At 40.5% G+C, this 20,239-nt stretch overlaps 1 protein-coding gene across 1 annotated transcript in view; it reads right to left on the bottom strand.

Annotated features, from left to right (window-relative positions):
* RMDN2 (regulator of microtubule dynamics 2) overlaps positions 1-20,239 on the bottom strand; it is a 67,744-nt gene that overhangs the window by 8,732 nt on the left and 38,773 nt on the right. The window contains exons 6-10 of the mRNA XM_040623120.1: positions 16,123-16,198; positions 15,181-15,258; positions 10,427-10,525; positions 7,144-7,197; positions 6,519-6,599 (exon numbers count right to left, since the gene is read on the bottom strand). Coding sequence (XP_040479054.1) covers positions 6,519-6,599; positions 7,144-7,197; positions 10,427-10,525; positions 15,181-15,258; positions 16,123-16,198 — 388 coding nt within the window. The remainder of the gene's footprint in view (positions 1-6,518; positions 6,600-7,143; positions 7,198-10,426; positions 10,526-15,180; positions 15,259-16,122; positions 16,199-20,239) is intronic.

Raw genomic sequence — 20,239 nt, 5'->3', positions numbered from 1 at the left:
CAAGCCTTCGTTTGTTTTTAGCGTCTTATAAAGTAGGGCATGTATATATATATGACCCACATCAGTATCACCTGAGTTATCTGAATCACATAGTGTGTGTTTATTTGTCCATGTTTCCATTCACCTTTGCCACGTAGATACATATTTCAACACCAATATAATCATTAGAACACAATATTTTGTGTTCTACATTTTTCAGTTACATTGAAAGTTGTTTTCTGATTGAACAAAGTCTTTGTAAATATGTTTACAGCTGCATTAATAATAGAAACTGATCAGCTTTCAACAGTGATCTACCAAAGGGAAAATGGCCTGATTATTCAGCATAACATTTCATGACTTTTTGAAGCCAAATACCAATGTATTAGATTTTTTTTTATCAACAACTTTTATTAATCTACTGAGGGATTATCTTACTGCCTATTACATTTTACCAAATTCTGCTTTCAACATTTCCAAGAATGCATTACAGTTCTACCTTTTTACACTACATTATTTTCAGTGCCATGTCATTTGCCAAAAGTCTAAGTTTTATGTTGAATTGTGTTCTAAAGGGTTCTTAAGAGTTTTGTATGAGTTTTCTTATATAAACTGCAGATAAAGGCATTTCTACTTGGACTTGAAGTCTGAGGGACTCCCCAGTGTGAGAACTTGAAGGCTGACTAAGGTATGCACGATCACTGAAGGCTTTCCTTCATTCGTGATGCTGACGGTGTTTCATACAGTGAGAACCCTCACATGTCCTGGAATGTTACTCTGTGAGGAAAGGGTTTCTCCTGTTGATTTCCTTGAATTACTTCTCTAACATGAATTATCTGGTATTTCTCAAACGGCTTCTTCCTCCTGGGAAAGACTTGCTGTTTTCCATCTTGTTTTGCTCAGTGTTTGTGCATTCCAAGGCCTGAGCTTTGGCTGAAGGATGCAGGGTGTCTCCCCTGTGGCAACTCTTGTGTAAAGGTTAAAGCTGAGGCTGAAGGTTCTTCTACATTCATTACATGTATAGGGTTTCATTCCAGTGTGTTCTCATGATGGGTAAGGTCAGAGCATCAGCTAAGGGCTTTCCACACAGATGACATTCGTATAGTTTCTCTGCAGTGTGAATTCACTCACGCTGTTTAAAGGATAAGTCATTACTGGAGCCATTTCCACACTGATTACGGGCAAAGGGTTCTTCTCCTGTGTGAATTCTCTCATATAAACAAAAGTCAGCCCTCCGGCTGAAGAGTCTGCCACACTCATTACATGTGTAGGGATTCTCTCCAGTACCACAGACTGAGTCAGTTGAGCCGTGGCTAGTTCCCCACGTTCATCGTATTCAAAGAGCTCCTCTCCAGTGTGGAATCTCTGCTACTAAGGGGGAGAGGAGTGGCTGCTGCACGTCTGACTACATCCATTCATCAATTCATTTTTCTACATAGGAATTCTATGCTGATCCTTCGGCGACACTCTCCAATTGAAGTCTTTGCCACTTTGGTTACACTCACATGGTGTGATACTCACCTGCCTGCATGTAAGTTTTTTCCTTCATAGCATGTCAACTGCACAGCTAGCTGATTAATTTTGAGGTCTTCGTTATGTGTCAAGCACTCGCTATATTGGCCATATTTTGCAAATGTCATCTTCTGAGGACTCAGGTTATGGGTTTGAGTTCAGGTTACTTCCTTTCTTCCCCAGATTCAGACTATCCAAATCTTTCTGCCGAGACAGCACACTTACTCTCCACAAAACACTGCAGTTTCAAATTCCGGGAATAGAAAGTTGTTCTCATGCATGCATCTAGGCCCTAGAGCCCAAGGGCTGACCTTCTCAGTATCAAGTGCAGTTGATGAGCTTAGAGCTCCCTGCAAGGGACAGAAGACTTGTCACAAGTAACTACCATGCCAGGAAGAGATTACGAGTGCCACAAGAAAGAAGCACATATGGGAAAATATATCGCCACTCTCTGCCAAAGACTTTGCACAAGTACGAGAGAGACTTGCTTATATTACATTGTTATACTCCTGGCATTTGGGTGAGGATTACCAATATCAACTTGACTAGACCGGGTACTGCTTAAGAACGACGATTCCAAACCGATGCTGTGTTATCAGTTATTTTAAGAAAATTATTAAAAGGAGATCTTAGAAACTTCTTTCAGGTGTTTTTAAGATCAACTTAAAAACTACAACCAAGACCATTATATATCTAGAAAGCTTAACGAAGAATATATTTCAGAACGCCAATCAATATAAGAGAAGAGCCAAAAGAGTAGAATTAGGGGATTGTGAGCAGAGCAGCACCCCCACCTGCAGCTCATGAAAACGTCTGTTCAGAGAGTGGGACAAGTCTGTCCGTCCTTTAGCGGCTTATTAATTTCTTTTAAAATGTACCAGGAAGAATGAATTCTCCAGGTGTGGATGCCACAGATGACTTAATCTATAAGAAATAAATCCATACCAGAGATAAATTGGCAAATCAGAATTTCTAACAAATGGGACCCTGGACAACACTGCTGGGTTCCAGTAAGTGACCCACTCATCACTGCGCTGTCCTGTTCCCTTAACAGGAAGGCAGGGTGAACATCTGTAGACTAATTCTATTTTATAAACTTCTCTGAAGCACCAATCTCCTAATTAAAAAAATCAAATATGAGGTCTTAACTAAGTCAGAAGATTAAAAGCAGGATTAGGATTTTATCGCTAAGAGTGGTTACTAATACGTGGGCTGATTCTTCATCTATGTAACAGCATGGAGGTACCGCCCAGGATTTTAAACCGCAGGTAACTTCCTTGTTGGCCGGGACACAGCAGTCTTTACTTTGAGTGCTCCCGGCGTCCTCTTCTTCCTGGAGTTGTTTCTCGTATACTTTATTTACTGTCCTCTAAGCTTTGTCTTAGAAGAGCAATTAATGCCACTTCAAAATATCACAGCCGTTTAGGAACAGTCTGTTCCTTTACCGATCAGCGCACCGCTCGTGGTAACACAACCCTACGCACTGCTTGGCCCGCGGAGCGCTGGCAGCGCCGTCCAGGTCAGTAACTTGGACGCTTCCTGCTGGCAAATAGCTCCCGGGCTGCTGGTGTGGTCCCGAATTCGTTCATCAAGCATTCTCACCCTGCCTTAGACACAGGAATCCCTCTTATTTTAAAAACAGAATGTTTCTCAGGACCTGAGATTACCTTCCCAGGGTCAAGAAAAGTCCACATGAATAATAACATACTGCAGTTTCAAGTTCTGGGAATACGGAGCTGCTCACACGCATGAATCTGGGCCCTAGAGCCCAGGGGCTGACATGGCCAGTACCGAGTGCAGCGTGATGAGTGAGAGCTCCCCAAAAGGGACGGAAGACAGCTCACAAGTGACTACCTCGCCAGGAACAGGTTATACGCGCCCTTAGGAAGAAGCGAACAGGTCACGCCAATGGCCCAGTGGTCTTCAATGTCATTAGTGACTCTGCTGGACTTTTTGGAAATGACTAGACTGGTCAACAGAATCACTAATGGGGTATATTTCAGTCAGGAAAACCTTACCGAGATGAGGGGTGCCACAGATAACTCTCCTCAGTCTATCTGCTAACTGAAAAAGAAACTGAGATATTCCCAACAGTACATTTACTACTTGAAAAAAACAAAAAACCCAAACCTCCCAGAAAATACAAATGGAAACAAAAAAATAACATGGGAAATATTTACTAATGCTGTTTCGCTTATTACATAAGTATTTCCACAGTGCCCAGCTCTCTTAGTTACATTCGTAATCTGTCCTACTTATTAGCACTAGTATTTTTATTTGCATGGTATTAGTCTTCTGATTCTTCCTACCAGGACTTACGAGGGCTTATTATATGCCAGGCCTGGCACCTGGCACTAGGCATAGAGGGGTGAGCGAAACACACCTAGCTGAGACTCTCGTGGAACAATCACGCACATAACGAGGCCACCACAGCCCTGCTAATCGATATGAAGGAAAAGCACGAGGTACTTTCTTGCCTGGGAGCGTCAAGGAAGTCGTTCCTACAGAAATGACATTCGTGGTGAGGCTTGAAGGGTGAGTAGGAATAAAGGTGGTGAAGGGAGTGGAGGGCTTGGATGGGAGCATTGCAGGAAGAGGTAACAACAGGGTCCGAGGGTGTGAGGCAGGGAAGAGCATGGTGCAGAGGTGAGGAGAGCGGGGCACATCCATCAGAGCCGTGAAGGACGTGCTACACATTTAGGACTTTTCAAGCAGGGAAGGGACAGATTGAGGTTTGTTTAATCTGTTGCCTTGGCTGCTATGAAGAGCCAAGAATGCACTGGAGGGAGGAAGAAAGCTGTGGGGCCAGTGGGAGGCTCCCACATCGCAGTTCAGGTGAACTTGGGGGCTTTTGTGCTTGGAGTGGTGGCAGCAGAGCGAGAGAGCCGTTGGGTGGCTCACGGCATGTTTCAGGAGAGGAATTCTGAGAACGTCGGGACTGGGTGGATGTCTGTGTTGGGGGCCGAGGGAGAAGGAGGGGTCAAGGATGATTCTCAGCACTCCCGATTGATGAATGAATGTGCCATTTAGTAGATGGGAAGATGGAGAAGGGCAGACCCAAAGGCCTGATGACGAGTTAAGTTTGAGATGTCTGTGAAACATCCAGGTAGAGATGTCACACGGGAAGTTGGATAATCAGGTCTACAGCTCAGAGGGGAGGTCTAGAGATACTGATTTGAGGACTCCTGGCAAGGAGATAGTATTTGAAGTCACGGACAAGAGGCTAGTGGGGTAGGGAGGACAAAAGGTAAGAGGAGAAGAGAGACTTAGGGGGTCATCGATATTTAGCCCTTGTGTGAGAGCTCTAAATTTCGTGCACGGATATTTGCATGTCACACCACATATTATGCCTCGTTACCATTCTGTAGTCTAATCTCAAATTCTAATAAGAATGCATCGACGCAGTTGAAAATGGCTGCATGTAAGCTAAGGGACATCATTCCGGAGAGATGGGAAAGATGGTAGGGTCCCCATCTCCGAAATGGAGCAGGCAACCAGAGGGAAAAATCTGCCCCCAGAATTACATAACGTGTCTTCTGGGGAAATGCCACTACTGAGCCTGTGCTGTTGAGCTCAGAACTGACCAACGGAACCCACTGAGGGATCTGAGGCAAAGGACAACCAACCCTGCAGGAAAGCCCGAACCCAGAAGCCAGCTAGACCTGGCGCAGGTCGTTGCGGGGAAGGCGCCGGGAAGGCTGACCAGCCCTGTCTACAGACGTGGGCATCCCCGAACCCTGAAGCTCCCGGCAGGCCTCATTCCACTTCCCCCATCATCCATATTTCCCACGACTGCCCTGGACACCCCGTTCCCTCCAAGCACACAAATCTCCGCTCTTGCACCGCCGCGCCTTTGTTCATGACCTGCGATGTGCTTCACTCACACCTCCACACCTTCAAAGCCCACCTCTGATGCTACTTGATCTCTTCTAGGTGAAAATAATTTCCATCTTCACNNNNTCCATAACCAATTATTTGTGCCTCTCTTAGCACTTCAGGCTTTCCGCCCTGAGCTACAGTTATTTGGATATATAACTTCTATTCTGGGCTGTAGAGGACTGTGGGCTATTCTAGAGGGCTGCGGGCATGCCTTCCATGCTTATATTTGGGATCACAACAAACATCGGAGCCAGTGTTGCTCCAACAGAGAAGAGGGATGCTTATTTCTGAGGTAGGTATGTATGTACGTATGCATTAATTAATTACATAGGCTCCATACCCAGTGCAGAGCCCAACGTGGGGCTTGAACTCACGACCCTGAGACCAAGACCTGAGCTGAGATCAAGAGTCAGACACTTAACTGACTGAGCCACCCAGGCGCCCATTGAGGCATTTATTTCTTTTAGCTGTGATTCAGAGGATGATAATATTTGGTGGTATGAAAAGGGAACAGGAGAACATTTATCGATTTTCTTTTGTTCCCACAATACCCATATATGGCTCACAGAAACACAGACTGGACTGTTAACTCTGAAATTCCTAAAACAGAGCACATCCTGAACACTGAATTAGTGAACAAAAGGATAAGAAGCCATACGATAGTTTCTTCTTCATTATTGGTAGGTGTTCAAAGACCAAAAAAATGTGAACACATGATTTCAAATCTTCTTCCTGCTAGAGGACAGCCATCCCCTGCTGTGAGCTAAGGACTGAAGACGGCAGTCTCTTGCTCTTGCTCCAAGGTGGGCAGCCTGCCTTCTTGTCTGCTGCCTATCACAGTGTCATCATCGGCTCCCCAGAATTAGGCTGCCCTCTTCCTTCCCCCAGCGGGGCTTAGCCTATTCCCTGCTATCTAACACTTAACAGTCATTAGGATGTTTTAACTGCTGGCCCATGACTTGTGTGTCCCTTAAAGATATAGGGAGTCTGCTGGTGAAGGGTTACCTACAGCAATTTTTAAAAACTTCATACTACACGTTAAATCCAAAGTTTTAGTATGCAAGAAAAATCCAGATGTATCTAATCCATATTTAAGCCAGAAAAGGACTAATAAAATAACAGCCCTCATTGGCACTGTTGGGACTTACCTCTTTGGTAACACAAGGAAGCAACACTGCCAGGTTACAAAACTTCATAGCGTTGTCTGTTTGTTCGAGATCAATGTAACACTAGAAATGAGAAATAGTCAGTATGAAAGGCAAGCACATTTTTATGTAATGGACTCAAAGTGATCTTAAAACAGTGGTCTTCCTGGGGCACCTGGGTAGCTCAGCTGGTTAAGCATCTTACTATTAATTTTGGCTCAAGTCATGATCTCAGGGTCATGGGATCGAGCCCCAAGTAGGGCTCTGTGCTCAGTGCAGAGTCTGTTTAAGATTCTCTCTCTCCCTCTGCCCTTCACCCCACTTGTACTCTCTCTCTCTCTGTGTCTCTCTTCCAATAAATAAATAAAATCTTTTTTTTTTAAGATTTTATTTATTCATTTGAGAGAGAGATAGAGCACAAGCAGGGGGAGAGGGAGAGGAAGTGGGAGAAGCAGGCTCTCCACTGAGCTGGGAGCCTGACGTGGGGCTCGATTCCAGGACCTGGAGATCATGACCTGAGCTAAAGGCTAGCGCTCAACCATCTGAGCCACCCAGGCTCCCCAATAAATAAAATCTTAAAAAAAAAAAAAAAACAAAAAAAAAACCTAAAGACAGTGGTCTTCCTTACCTTGGCCAAGAATAAGTAATTGGACTTAGAAAAACCAGGGTGTAGTTCTTCAACCTGATTTTAAGAGAAAACAGAAAAGATAATAATGGGACAATATTAAAACAACAACAACAACCAGTAAAGAGGATATATTTCAATAAATGAAATACTAACCAAATTGTCCTAAAAATTTAGGTTGATTGTGCTACATCAGAATAATTTTATCAGTTCAAGTATCCCCTGGGTAGAAAATAGAGCTTTTGAGATTATCCATTAAAATGAAGTTATTATTATGTTCATAAACCTTACAAAAAAACAAGATATTTTAAGATTTTGGGATTCCTTTGTATAACCTATCCTTTCTCCTTTGTCCGTTCAAGAACAAAAACAGTTGGTGATACACTCTCCCAGGACAATTCCTACACAATTTACAATCTGTTTAGGAAATGAGGACAGGATGACTGGTATCCCATGGCAAGCATCCTCCACTGCATTAATATTTGATTTCTTAGGATTTCAACATATCCCATGAATTGAATCATACCTGAAATCCATCACATCAAGTATTTTTTTTCACATCAAGTATTTTTAAAGAAAATGCAGACCCATGAAACTAGTCCAAGTAGCAGACCTACTTGCAGATTTTAATAAGTGGGTATTATGCAGGCACTTTACTCCTCATCTACTAAACTCTTATGCACCAGTTCACTTTCTATATCTCTGGTGAAGAAGAATTTTTTCAGGCATCTGGCATTGCTACTAGAAAGCACTTCTTAGAACCTAAATCAATCTTTGGTCAGGGTCAGCTTCTGCTGTTGTAAGGGCATATGCAAATAAGTTCCCAATCTGACCCCGGAACCCAGCCCAGAGAGACGCAGAACCCAAGAGAAGAAGGTTACTTTAAAACATTTACAAAGATATGCCTGTTTTACAAGATACAAATAATACGGACATTTCTAAAATTAAAAAGTGAAAGTTTCTCTGTTCTAATTTTATTTTCGATTTCAATCTCATTCCCCAGGGGTAACCACTATCAACAGTTTGACATGCATCCCATCAGACCTTTAACAAGTATACACAAATAAAAATATCTGCTTTTGAAAAAAAATTAATATGGGACCATTTCTACATATTGGTCCAAAACTGATTCTAAAGCCAGAGCTCCAGGGGCACCTGGGTGGCACAGTCGTTAAGCGTCTGCCTTCGGCTCAGGGCGTGATCCCAGCATTCTGGGATCGAGCCCCACATCAGGCTCCTCCGCTATGAGCCTGCTTCTTCCTCTCCCACTCCCCCTGCTTGTGATCCCTCTCTCGCTGGCTGTCTCTCTCTGTCAAATAAATAAACAAAATCTTTAAAAACAAAAAATAAATAAAGCCAGAGCTCCAGATCTCTACAGAACTGAACTGGATGGTCTGGGGACACATTCCTGGCCCCTGTGAACCCTCTTTGGAGGGACAGAGTTGGGGACAGGAGTCCTACAGTCTGGGGTCCAAAACCACAACTTCCTGCTGGGACCAAGGGTTGCAGACTCCCCTTGGGTGTGGGATCCCAGTTCCTTCCCCTCCACTTCCCAGTTTTCTTACTTCCTCCCCAGCCTTCGCCCTTAGCACTCTGGGCTCCTCAGGACCCTTAGCTGTGGCAGTCAGTACAGGCGGAAGCTTTCCTGATGCCTTCTCACTCCCTTAACAAATACCGTAAAATGCATTTTCAGACAGAATCTAAGTCATGACTGAACGATGAGGCCCCCAAGATGGTTTGCCAAGGTGTTTACAATTTAATGGAGTTAAAATTCCGTGAGCTTTTATTGAGCTTACTAGGTTTGGGGCCCTCTCTAAGCAATTTCCTTGTATTAACTTATTGAATCTTCACAACACTATGAGTCGGGTACTACTATCTCCATGTCATTGATTAAATTGAAAGAGAGGTTAAGAAACTTAACCGACGTTAATCAGTTGGTAAGTGGCAGGACTGAGATTTAACCAGGTGGTCTGGTTCTAGAGTTTGCAATCCTTACCTCTACATTATTGGGTCTCTGATCATTTTTGATTTTATCTGGGAAATATTTCAGGTACATCAGCACCTTAAGAACTTCTGTGCAATGTCCTGAAAACCTGAGCCCCCATTTATAACTTCGATACAGTGAAAAAATGAGTTTCAAGTCCAAATGATATTTTCCCTAATTAGCTTAGCACCTTCTATGAACTATCTTAAATATAACATGATCTTATAAAATGTAAATGTAAATTCCTATAAAATGTAAAATGAAAGAACTAATTCTCAGTGGTAGATTAAAAGCTGAAGAAACGGGGATGACACAGTCTCAGACTACATGCATATCTTTGGTCTGCCATTGTGTGACCCTAGAAAAAATTAAGTTCCTGAGGTCTTGATTTCCTATTTATAAAATTAAAAACCTCATGTTAAAAAAAAAAAAAAAAGACACGTCTGGCCCCTGTGCTTTTATACCCTGCACTCTTTTCCACTGGGCTCAGGCTTGATCTCAGAACACTTATTTTTTCCATAGGGCATTGTAAGCAGCCGCTAACCATTCATAAAGAAATGGAAAGTGCAATGAAACCTATTTGCGATCTTAGAATATATGTTCTCTAAATTCCCTCTTAGTTCTGCAAGATCAACCCCTAAGATACAACAAAAAAATATGAGCATACATAATATGTTGGATAATACAGTTTAGAGCTTGATTTTGTCCATATTGTTACAAATCTGAAATAGGTAGATATGGAAAGAAAAGTCATCTCATTGTCTATAAGATTCTATAATTGCTTCCAGAGAAGGGTAAAGGGATTAGCCCACCAGGAAGTTGATTATATGCACATGCGCGTTATTACTGTTTAGAGTTTTACTAGTCTAGCAATTATACATTTTAAGACAGGAATGAAAATACTGGTTTGGTCTGATGCCCCATGTTCCACAGAACTGTCTGCAACTTATGGAATGGCTTTTAAAATAATAACTCTCCCTTTTGGCATCTTTTAATTCTTCAAGATTAAACTGCTTCTATATTAGGTTACTTGGGAGTATTTGGGAACAAGTCTACTAATCGGGACATGAATGCTTTTGCATTTACTCACACGACCTGGAGAGCTGCTCTTGGATTTGGTAGCAAGGGCTGTGCACCTAGGACCAAGGGCATAACTCGCTGCTCTGGGAAGCAGTTGGAACACGCCCAAACTAGGATTCAACCTGGAGCTTCCGTTAGAGAGCTACACATGGAGAAGGGTAGGAGGGATTGGTGCAGGTTGTAGCCAGTTTGATACTAAAATAACGGATAGACAAAATAGACCTTAAGGAAATTCTGCAATGCTTCTTCTACAGTTGAGGACGGTATTTTTCCAAACAGAGTAGCAGCCATTTTTTTCTCAATCCAGCTCAGTTTTGAGACCTGCAAACAGGGAGGCGACATCATTCTTAGAAAGTTGCTCACCTTTTGAATGAATACTCTCTCCTCAGTTAGACGTGTGTGTGTGCAGGTGTACGTGTATGTATATGCATAGAATATATAAATATAAACATATCCATAAATGACATATATGACAGAGATCATCTTTATTGATATTTTACCTTCCCCTTTTTATAGTTCTAACAAACTATGAGCTCTAAAAGCACTGGTTGCCAAATCGATTTGAAATACTCATGAGCAGATCTGTGTTCAATCAGAGAAAGGGATGGGGATGGGGAATCATGCTGACCCTGTTTGTCTATGTGAGTCAAGATTCTGAGATGACCGCATAGTATTTCTTTGCACACAGTGTAGGAGCTACAAGCCCCCACCTTTGCTTCCTTCCTGCCTACGCCCTGCTGCCAACCTCACCAAGAACACAGCATCCCAGAAATGTAAATAGAAGGATCCTTACCCCGGAGGGAGTATAGAGTGAGGGCCCAGTACACATATTCGCAATCCAGGAGAAAATTTTTTAAACCAGTAACCACCAAAATTAAAATTCATATTATCATTTATTTTTTGCTTCCTTTTTTCCCCATTTTAATTCCAGTGCAGTTCACATACAGGGTTATATTCTTTTCAGGTGCACAATATAGTGATTCAACAATTCCATAGATTACTCAGTGCTCTACAAGAGAAATGTACTCTTAATCCCCTTCATCTGTTTCACCCACCTCACCTCTGATAACCATCTATTTGTTCTCTGTAGTTAAGAGTCTGTTTTTTTGGTTTGTGTCTTTTTAGTTCCCTTGTTCATTTGTTTTGTTTCTTAAATTCCATATAAGAGTGAAAGCATATGGTATCTATCTTTCTCTGACTGACTTATTTCACTTAGCATTATAGTCTAGGTCCATCCATGTTGCTGCTAATGGCATGATTTCATTCTTTTTTAGGGCTGAATAATATTCCATTATATGGTATAATATACCACTTCTTCTTTATCTATTCATCTATTGATGGACACTTTAGGTTGCTTCCATAATTTGGCTATTGAAAATATGCTACAATAAACATCGGGTTGCATGTATCCCTTTGAATTAAAGTTTTTGTATTCTTTGGGTACTCAGTAGTGCTATTACTGGATCATAAGGTAGTTCTATTTTTCATTTTTGAGGAACCTCCGTACTATCTTCACAGTGTCTACACCAGTTTGCATTCCCACAAACAGGCATGGGGATACCTATTTCTCTACTCCTCGTCAACACTTGATATTTCTTGTGCTTTTATTTTAGCCATTCTGATAGATGTGAGGTGATATCTCATTGTGGTTTTGATTAGCATTTCCCTGATGATGAGTGATGTTGAGCATCTTTCCAAATGTGTCTGTTGGCCATCTGTATTTCTTCTTTGGAGACAGGTCTGTTCATCCTTCTGCCAATTTTTAAATTGGATTATTTGTTTTTGAGTGTTGAGTTGTATCAGTTCTTCATATATTTTGGACACTTACCCTTTATTGGATATGTCATTTGCAAATATCTTCCCCATTCAGTAGGTTGTCTTTTAGTTTTGTTGGTTGTTTCCTTTGCTGTGCAGAAACATTTTTGGGTCTTTAGTCTATTTTGAGTTTTTTTGGTGTATGATGTAAGAACGTGGTCCAGTTTCATTCTTTTGCATGTAGCTGTCCAGTTTTCCCAACACCACTTGTTGAAGAAACTATCTTTTTCCCATGACATAGTCTTGTCTCCTTTGTCAAAGATTAATTAACCATGTAATTGTGGGTTTACTTCTGGGCTTTTTATTCTGTTCTATTGATCTATGTGTCTATTTTTGTGTGAGTAACATACTGTTTTGATTACTACAGCTTTGTTATATAACTTGAAACCTGGAATTGTGATATCCACAATCTTGTTTTTCTTTCTCCACATTGCTTTGGCTATTTGGGTGGTTCCATACAAATTTCAGGATTGTTTGTTCTAGTTCTGTGAAAAATGCTGTTGGTAATTTGTTAGGGATTGCATTAAGTCTATCGATTGCTTTGGGTAGTATAGACAGTTGGGACTGTCTATATTTGTTCTTTTAATCCATAAGCATGGAATGTCTTCCCATTTCTTTAGGTCATCTTTAATTTCTTTCATCAATTTTTTACAGTTTTCAGAGTACAGGTCTTTTACCTCTTTAGTTATGTTTATTCCTAGGTATTTTATTATTTTTGTAATTGTAAATGGGATTGTTTTCTTAATTTCTCTTTCTGCTTTTTAGAAATGCAATGGATTTGTGTACATGGGGACTTTCTATCCTATGACCTTACTGAATTCATTTATCAGTTCCAATAGTTTTTTGGTGGAGTCCTTCGGGTTTTCTATATATAGTATCATCTCATCCATGAATAGTGAGTTTTACTTCTTCCTTACCAATTTGGAAGCCTTTTATTTCTTCCTCTTATCTGATTGGTGTGGCTAGGACTTCCAGTACTATGTTGAATAAAAGTAGCGAGAATGAACATCCTTGTCTTGTTCCTGATCTTAGGGGAAAAGCGCTCAGTTCTTCACCATTGAGTATAATGTTAGCTGTGGATTTTTCATATAATGCCATTATTATGTTGAGGTATATTCCCTTTAAATCGACTTTGTTGAGGGTTTTATCATGAATGGATGTTGTACACTCTGTCAAATGCTTTTTCTGTATCTATTGAAATGATCACATGGTTTTTATCCTTTCTCTTAATAATGTGATATATCACACTGATTGATTTGCAAATACTGAACCACCCCTGCATTCCAGGAATAAATCCCATTGGTCACAGTGAGTGATTTTTTTAATGTATTGTTGGATTTGTCTTGCTAATATTTTGTTGAGGATTTTGCATCTATGTTCATCAGAGATACTGGCCTGTAGTTCTTTTTTGTTGTTGTGTCTTCATCTGATTTTGGAATCAGGAATTTGGAAGTTTTTTTTTTTCCTATTCTATTTTTTGGAAAAGTTTGAGAAGAATAGATATTAGCTCTTCTTTAAATATATGATAGAATTCACCTGTGAAGACATCTGGACTTTTTTTTGGTTGGGAGAGTTTTGATTACTGATTCAATTTCATCACTGGTAGTTGGTCTGTTCAAATTTTCTATTTCTTCCTGTTTCAGTTTCGGTAGGTTATGTGTTTCTAGGAATTTATCCATCTCTTCTAGGTTGTCCAGTTTGTTGGCATATAATTTTTCATAATATTCTCTTACAATCCTTTGTATTTCTGTGGTGTCAGTTGTTATTTCTCCTCTTTCTTTTCTGATTTTGTTTATTTGAGTCCTCTTTTTTTTTTTTTTTGGATGAGTCTGACTATAGGTTTATCAATTTTGTTTATTTGTTCAAAGAACCAATCCTGGTTTCATTGATCTGTTCTTTTTTCTTTCTTTTCTTTTCTTTTTTTAGTTTCAATTATCATTTATTACTGCTCTAATCGCTATTATTTTCTTCCTTCTGCTGGATTTGGGTTTTGTTGTTCTTCTTTTTCTAGCTCTTTTAGGTGTAAGGTTAGGTTATTTGAGATTTTTCTTGCTTCTTGAGGCAGGCCTCTGTTGCTATACATTTTCCTCTTAGAATCACTTTTGCTGCGTTTCAGAAATTTTGGATCATTGTGTTTTCATTTTCATTTGTCTCCATGCCTTTTTTTTTAAATTTCTTCTTTGATTTCTTGGTTGATCCATTCACTGTTTAGTAGCATGTTATTTAACCTTTGTGTAGATGTGGTCTTTCCAGATTTTTTTTTAAGCCTCAACAAATAATGTACATTCAAGTCCCAGACTCATGTGAAATAGGGTCAATGGTTTTTAAGCCTGAGGGGTCTTTTACCTTAATGAAGACTCAGATTCTTAATATTTAAAACTGGCATGATAAAAACTGCTTACAGGGCTGTTTTAAGGATTAAAGGAGATAAGAAATACCAAGTATAAACTGCACATCTGATACATAGCAGGTGTTCAATAAAAGAGCTTCCTTCTCTGTTCCTAATCCTCAAACCTCAATTAAAAAGCTTCCTCTTTTGCTTATGCTAATTTTCTCATTCAGAAATAGCATTTCTGTTCAGCATAATTTTTCACGCATCTCTTAAGACAGATTTTCACATTCTGTTAATTTTCTATAAACTAACATCATTTAAGACACTGGATCTTAGACTTGCCAGCTGCCTTGATTTATTTCTATATGTTTCATGTGCCTTTCTAAATTCAGTTCTTTGAAGACAAGAACAGTGGGCACATAATTTATGCTCAACACACTCTGATAAATGAAAAAGTCCTCTCACAAAACACAGAGTAGTACACCAACACAGAGCACATGCGTGTAGGTGGCTGACCACCAACCGAGAGCACAAAGGGGACATGTGATTGCTGCCAGGGGAAACAGACAGGTGGTCAGGGGAAAAATACAGATACGTACACACACACACACACACACACACACACACACACATATATATAATCATATACTGTATGTAACACAGTATTTAAACAAATCAATAATAAACTCATAAAATATGTACTGACTGATCTTATCATTTTCCCTACAGTAGGCACAAGGTAAAACACTTAAAGAATAAGTCACTGAAAATATACCCGGTAATCATAGTATACTTAAACAAGATTTATAGATAAAAACATTCAACTCACAGTATAACAGTATCTTCCTTTGAGGTAATACAAAAAGGGTTCTTCAGGTAAAAATTGGATTGCTTTATCTAGATGTTCCTGGAAGAAAATCCAAAACAAATACCATCCCTCAGATTTCAGGCAGTGTTGAATGGGAGTGTGCCTAGTAATGTCAAGGAGGCTTTACCGTGTTGTTTGGTCCTTCTCCTCAATCCCTATCACTAATACAAGTAAGTCTTACCAATAATTCAATTATCAGGAATGACTGCTCACAACTAGAACCAGACTGTGGCTATGATTTAATTAAGCGATGGATAACTTAAAACCAAATGTCACTCTAAAAACAGAAAACGTCTGATGACTTTTTTGTCTGCCCATGCCTTGCCTCGCTGATACTTAGGAAGCATGCTTGCAAATATCAAATGATGAGGGTATAACGTGGGGAAGAATAGCAGAACTAGGTGGTAGAGAAATCGACATCCCTGACATCACTTTAATGGTTATAGGGAGCTGGAAAACAAACTCTGACCACTTACATGGAGCTATCAAAGCTAGAGGCACGTTATAAATGACGTGCATGGGCCTTATTTACTTCACTCACTTATCATGTTACGTTTAAGCCTTAGATTGGATTCTCCTCCTCCCGCCAAATCAACAGGCAAGGAGTGTAACTAATTAGTCCCAGTCATGTTGATGATGTTGTTGAGCTCATAACCAAAAGACTAATCCTCAGTCTTTGAAAAAGCCATACTCATCTACTATGTGACTTCTTTCAAGATCCAGAGTAATAATAGTCTTCAGTCTCCCAAAGTTTCATTCTTTTTTGTGCAGTACGAGTCAAGACTGTCACTTCATTTAAATAAAAAAGATAAATTCCTTGAGATTCATTCGCTGAATAATTTGATTTCTATCTTTTAAGGGAACATAGAGCTACATTAAAATATTGTTAATATCAAGACATACCTTGAAGCGATGCCCATAGTTGATTTTGTTTTGTAAGCCCTCAAACTCAGATACGTAGCCACACAAAACCGCATACCTGAAAAGGATAAAAGCAGCGGATACTATCAAATACCATCAAATATAACATTTAAAAAAATCTCTAAAGCATTCATTAATATTTGACAGAAGTATTCATATGGACGCAAGGGCCCTAAAAATAAAAAATACCTGACGTGAACATGAGGCGTTTCCTCACCTCTAACTGGGGAGACTAGCACCATCTCATACGTACGCTGCGAGGGCAAGACGCCTAAAACACATAATTGCTTAGAATACTACCTGGCACGTAGTGAGTTCCAAGACATATGAGCTGTTGCTATCACCATCCTCAACATCGAAGTTACAAGGAGGCTCTCTGAAAAAGTCTCGTCACGCAAGTTACTCTGTTGGATAGCTGAGCCTTGACCCCTTCTCTCGATGTGGGTAACCCAGAAGCTTGCCCACATTTCTACATCTTGTCCACAAGATTGTTGTAAGTAAACTTAGCTTCATGGCTTGCTTAAATCCAGACAGACTAGCTCAATTTCCCTACACTATATGCTGGCAAAGAAATAAAACACAAATCATGTCACATTTTTAGAAAAATCTGTCAAATCTATTTGAACTTTGTCATCCAGAGATTTACAGAACAACCCAAATATTTGTGCTGGAATCAAAAGGAAACAATGTATGTTCACTGATCTTGAGTGGTGGGACCAATCATCTCCTGATGCTAAACGTCAGCATCAGAATGACTCTGTGCACAGCGCTAGGCACGGACTGCTCTCTCAGCACACTCTCCAAGCTACTCTGAGCGAGGAAAAAGGGGAAAAAAACCCTATGACTTATGAATACTATTATATGAAATACGCACATTTCCTTATGACTAATCAGTCTTAATGCTTTTCATAATCTTTTTTTGAAGTCTATTTCTTTCTTTCTTTTTTTTTCCTGAGCTGAGATCAAGAATCAGATGCTTAACTGACTGAGCCACCCAGATGCCCCCTGAAGTCTGTTTCTTTAAAGTCTAAAATATTGTTTATCTTTCTACACCTCGTAAGTTCAAAGTTCACCAGACCACTTTTTCGCAAAGGATCATCACTTCTTTTCTGGCAATCAGTTCCACTTATGTCTCTGTGTGTCTGTGTGTTTTTGTGCTTTTATGCTGTTCATCTTTAAACATGTAATTTAAAACTTTACTTCATGAACCATCCCAAGCTGACGGGAACGCTGAAGAACGTTAATTCACAATATGGTCTATTACCTCCATCTAGAGGTCAGGCTCACCATACAAAATTGACAAAAATTCTGTGTTTCTTTGCATTGATACTGAATATATCTTTAATACATGACCAACATTCCTGTTTCAACAACTACTAAAATAACCCCATTAGTTTCCTTGCATACTTCCGAGTCAGCATGAATGCTACTTATCCTGTGAGAAAGCAGTGGAAAAATAATGTAATAGAAAAAATAATGAGTATCTAAGAATAAAAGATCTGGTTTTTGTCTATTTATTGTGTGACTCTTGCTTACTCATCAGCGTATTTCGCCCCCCACACCTTCTAGACACGCTACCTTGCTCATCCTTCTCTGTAAAACGGACGCAGGTTGCTCTGTGATTCATGTGCTGTAAGCCATGGGGATATAATTTGTGAACAGTAGAGCACAACAAATACGTAAGACGTTATTTGTAATTAAGGTCAGGCCTATCGGGCTAACAAACTGCAAATCCATGGTGACTTTACTCTCTGGGTTCTAGAAGTATTTTAGGCTGGGCACAAAAGCGACAGAATTTGTAGCAAACACTTTAGGCTTTGGGGTCAGATAGTCAAGGTTGCAGCTACTCAACTTCGCTGCTATGCACACAGGTGTGGCTGGGCGCCAGTAAGACTATTTACAAAAATAGGCATTGGCCCTGGGCCGTAGTTTGTCATTTATGCTGAATGAATGAGAAAATGTCCTAACATCCTGAAAAAGATCTTTTTATGCTATTTTATTACAATTAAATGTGGAATCAGTTAGCCTAAATTTTAACCACTGCTTCTCAAGTCAAAGTTTTAATTTCTCTTTTTTCATCACCCTAAACCTCTACTATTTGAATGAGAACTCTTGTATTCACTACACATTATAATACGTTCTAAGAACTACCTTAAAATTGACATTTGAATTTGTTAAATTTTATCAACTGAAGAGATTTTAACATTTTTTTAAAATTAAAAACTGAGACTGAATAAGAGATCACGTGCAACACAATGGGATCATTACTCTGTGTGTGTGTGTGTGTGTGTGTGTGTGTGAGATTTGAACTTGGAGTCAAATACCATAGTTAGAAACAAGGCAATCCGTTCACAACAAAAAGTGCAAGAAGATGAACAAAAGAAAAGCAGCCAGGATAGCATATGACAGACCCTCCTAGGGCAGAGCTACGCATAATTTCTTCTTACAAGATGGATTTCAAGGTACTTATGAAGCCCCCAGAGAAGACGCAACATTGGTCCTCTATGAAAATGTGAAGCTTACAGAGATAAATGCCCTCAAACTGAAGACTGAAATCCACTGTACATTTTCAATGTGACTCTTCACGGACACAGATGTACGTGTGGGAGAAGGAAGAGGACAACAGAGGGAGAGCAATGCAGCGGGAATGAGAGAAAGAGGAGCGGCAGTTCAGAGTGAAGAGTAGGGCTTGGGGGTTCTTTCTGCATCTAAACCTGGCCAACCAGCTCCCAAACACCTCCAGCATCAGAGGAGAGGAAGAGCTTATGGCTGATCCGTACAAATTCATTACAGTTAGGACTAAAAGTGGAAGAACAGAAGTACCTGAATGCATACATATGTTAACTTATTAATACTTAATGCATACGCATAGTAATTTATTGACACTAATCTGCAAATTTGATGCATACATATGTTAATTTATTAATACGAATTTGCAGATTAGGTGAGAAGGTATATTTGGCTATAGAAATAATAGCCAAGACCCTTACCTACTGGGAAAATGGTCTTAAAGCTAGGTACCAGGGTGTTAACTGCAAAACTTTCTCTTAGAGTTGTGGCAGAGGCACCAGGGGCACAGAACGATACTTTATCAGGTACTCCAATTCCTAAAGCAAGGTGCTCCACTGCCCGTGCGTGACACACTGAGGAAACGATTCATAGGTTCTGCCAGGCTCGGCCCTTCACCCTTCTCCAGGCTACAGAAGAGAAGGTAAAGAAGGATTCCTGTGGATAGGCGGACAGTGGGCGCGGCCTCCCACCTTCTCATGGGAGGGGGCAGGAGGGAGGCTTGTGCCTCCCTTAAGCCAAGTGAGGGCACGCCAAAAGATCTGTTTTTAGGGATGCCTGGGTGGCACAGTCGTTACGCGTCTGCCTTCAGCTCAGGGCGTGATCCCAGCGTTTTGGGATCGAGCCCCACATCAGGCTCCTCCGTTGGAAGCCTGCTTCTTCCTCTCCCACTCCCCCTGCTTGTGTTCCCTCTCTCGCTGGCTGTCTCTGTCAAATACATAAATAAATTTAATTAAATAAAATTTAAAAAGACGTGTTTTTATTTTGGCCTGTGTCACTTAACGACATAAAAAATGTTCCTTGACTCCTGACCAGAGAAGCTTTAAGATGAGCGTGTGCGTGGAGCTCACCCTGCTGGTGGCAGAGTGTAAAGAAACAGGTCAGCTTTGGGAAAACTGCTGTTTCAGAGTTAGCTGGTGGAATGAAAATGAATTTTCTGGGGGGCAAATGAGGCCCTGCAGAAACGGAGCCATTCTGAGAGAGATTTTGCCTCAAAGTGCTCCAGAAGAATAAAAATAATCCCGAAGAGAGGTAGATTTCTGGAAACCTAGGTCTAAGAGAAGGGTCATAAATTAACTTCTTATTGTTATCTTCCTAGCACCTGAAGTACCTGTATTGCTGTAAGAAACTAAAAGATACTGTAAAAATGAAACCACAGGGGCGCCTGGGTGGCTCGGTTGGTTAAGTGTCTGCCTTTGGCTCAGGTTGTGATCCTGGAGTCCAGGATCGATCCCTGCCCTGGGCCCCCTGCTCATCAGGGAGTCTCTCCCCTTACCCTGCTCACGCTCTCTCTCTCAAATAAATAAAATCT

Source organism: Ursus maritimus, unplaced genomic scaffold, assembly GCF_017311325.1.
Source record: "Ursus maritimus isolate PB19 unplaced genomic scaffold, ASM1731132v1 scaffold_6, whole genome shotgun sequence".
Taxonomy (NCBI): domain Eukaryota; kingdom Metazoa; phylum Chordata; class Mammalia; order Carnivora; family Ursidae; genus Ursus; species Ursus maritimus.
The sequence above is the reverse complement of the archived record's forward strand: the minus strand, read 5'-3'. Positions and strand labels throughout refer to the sequence as shown.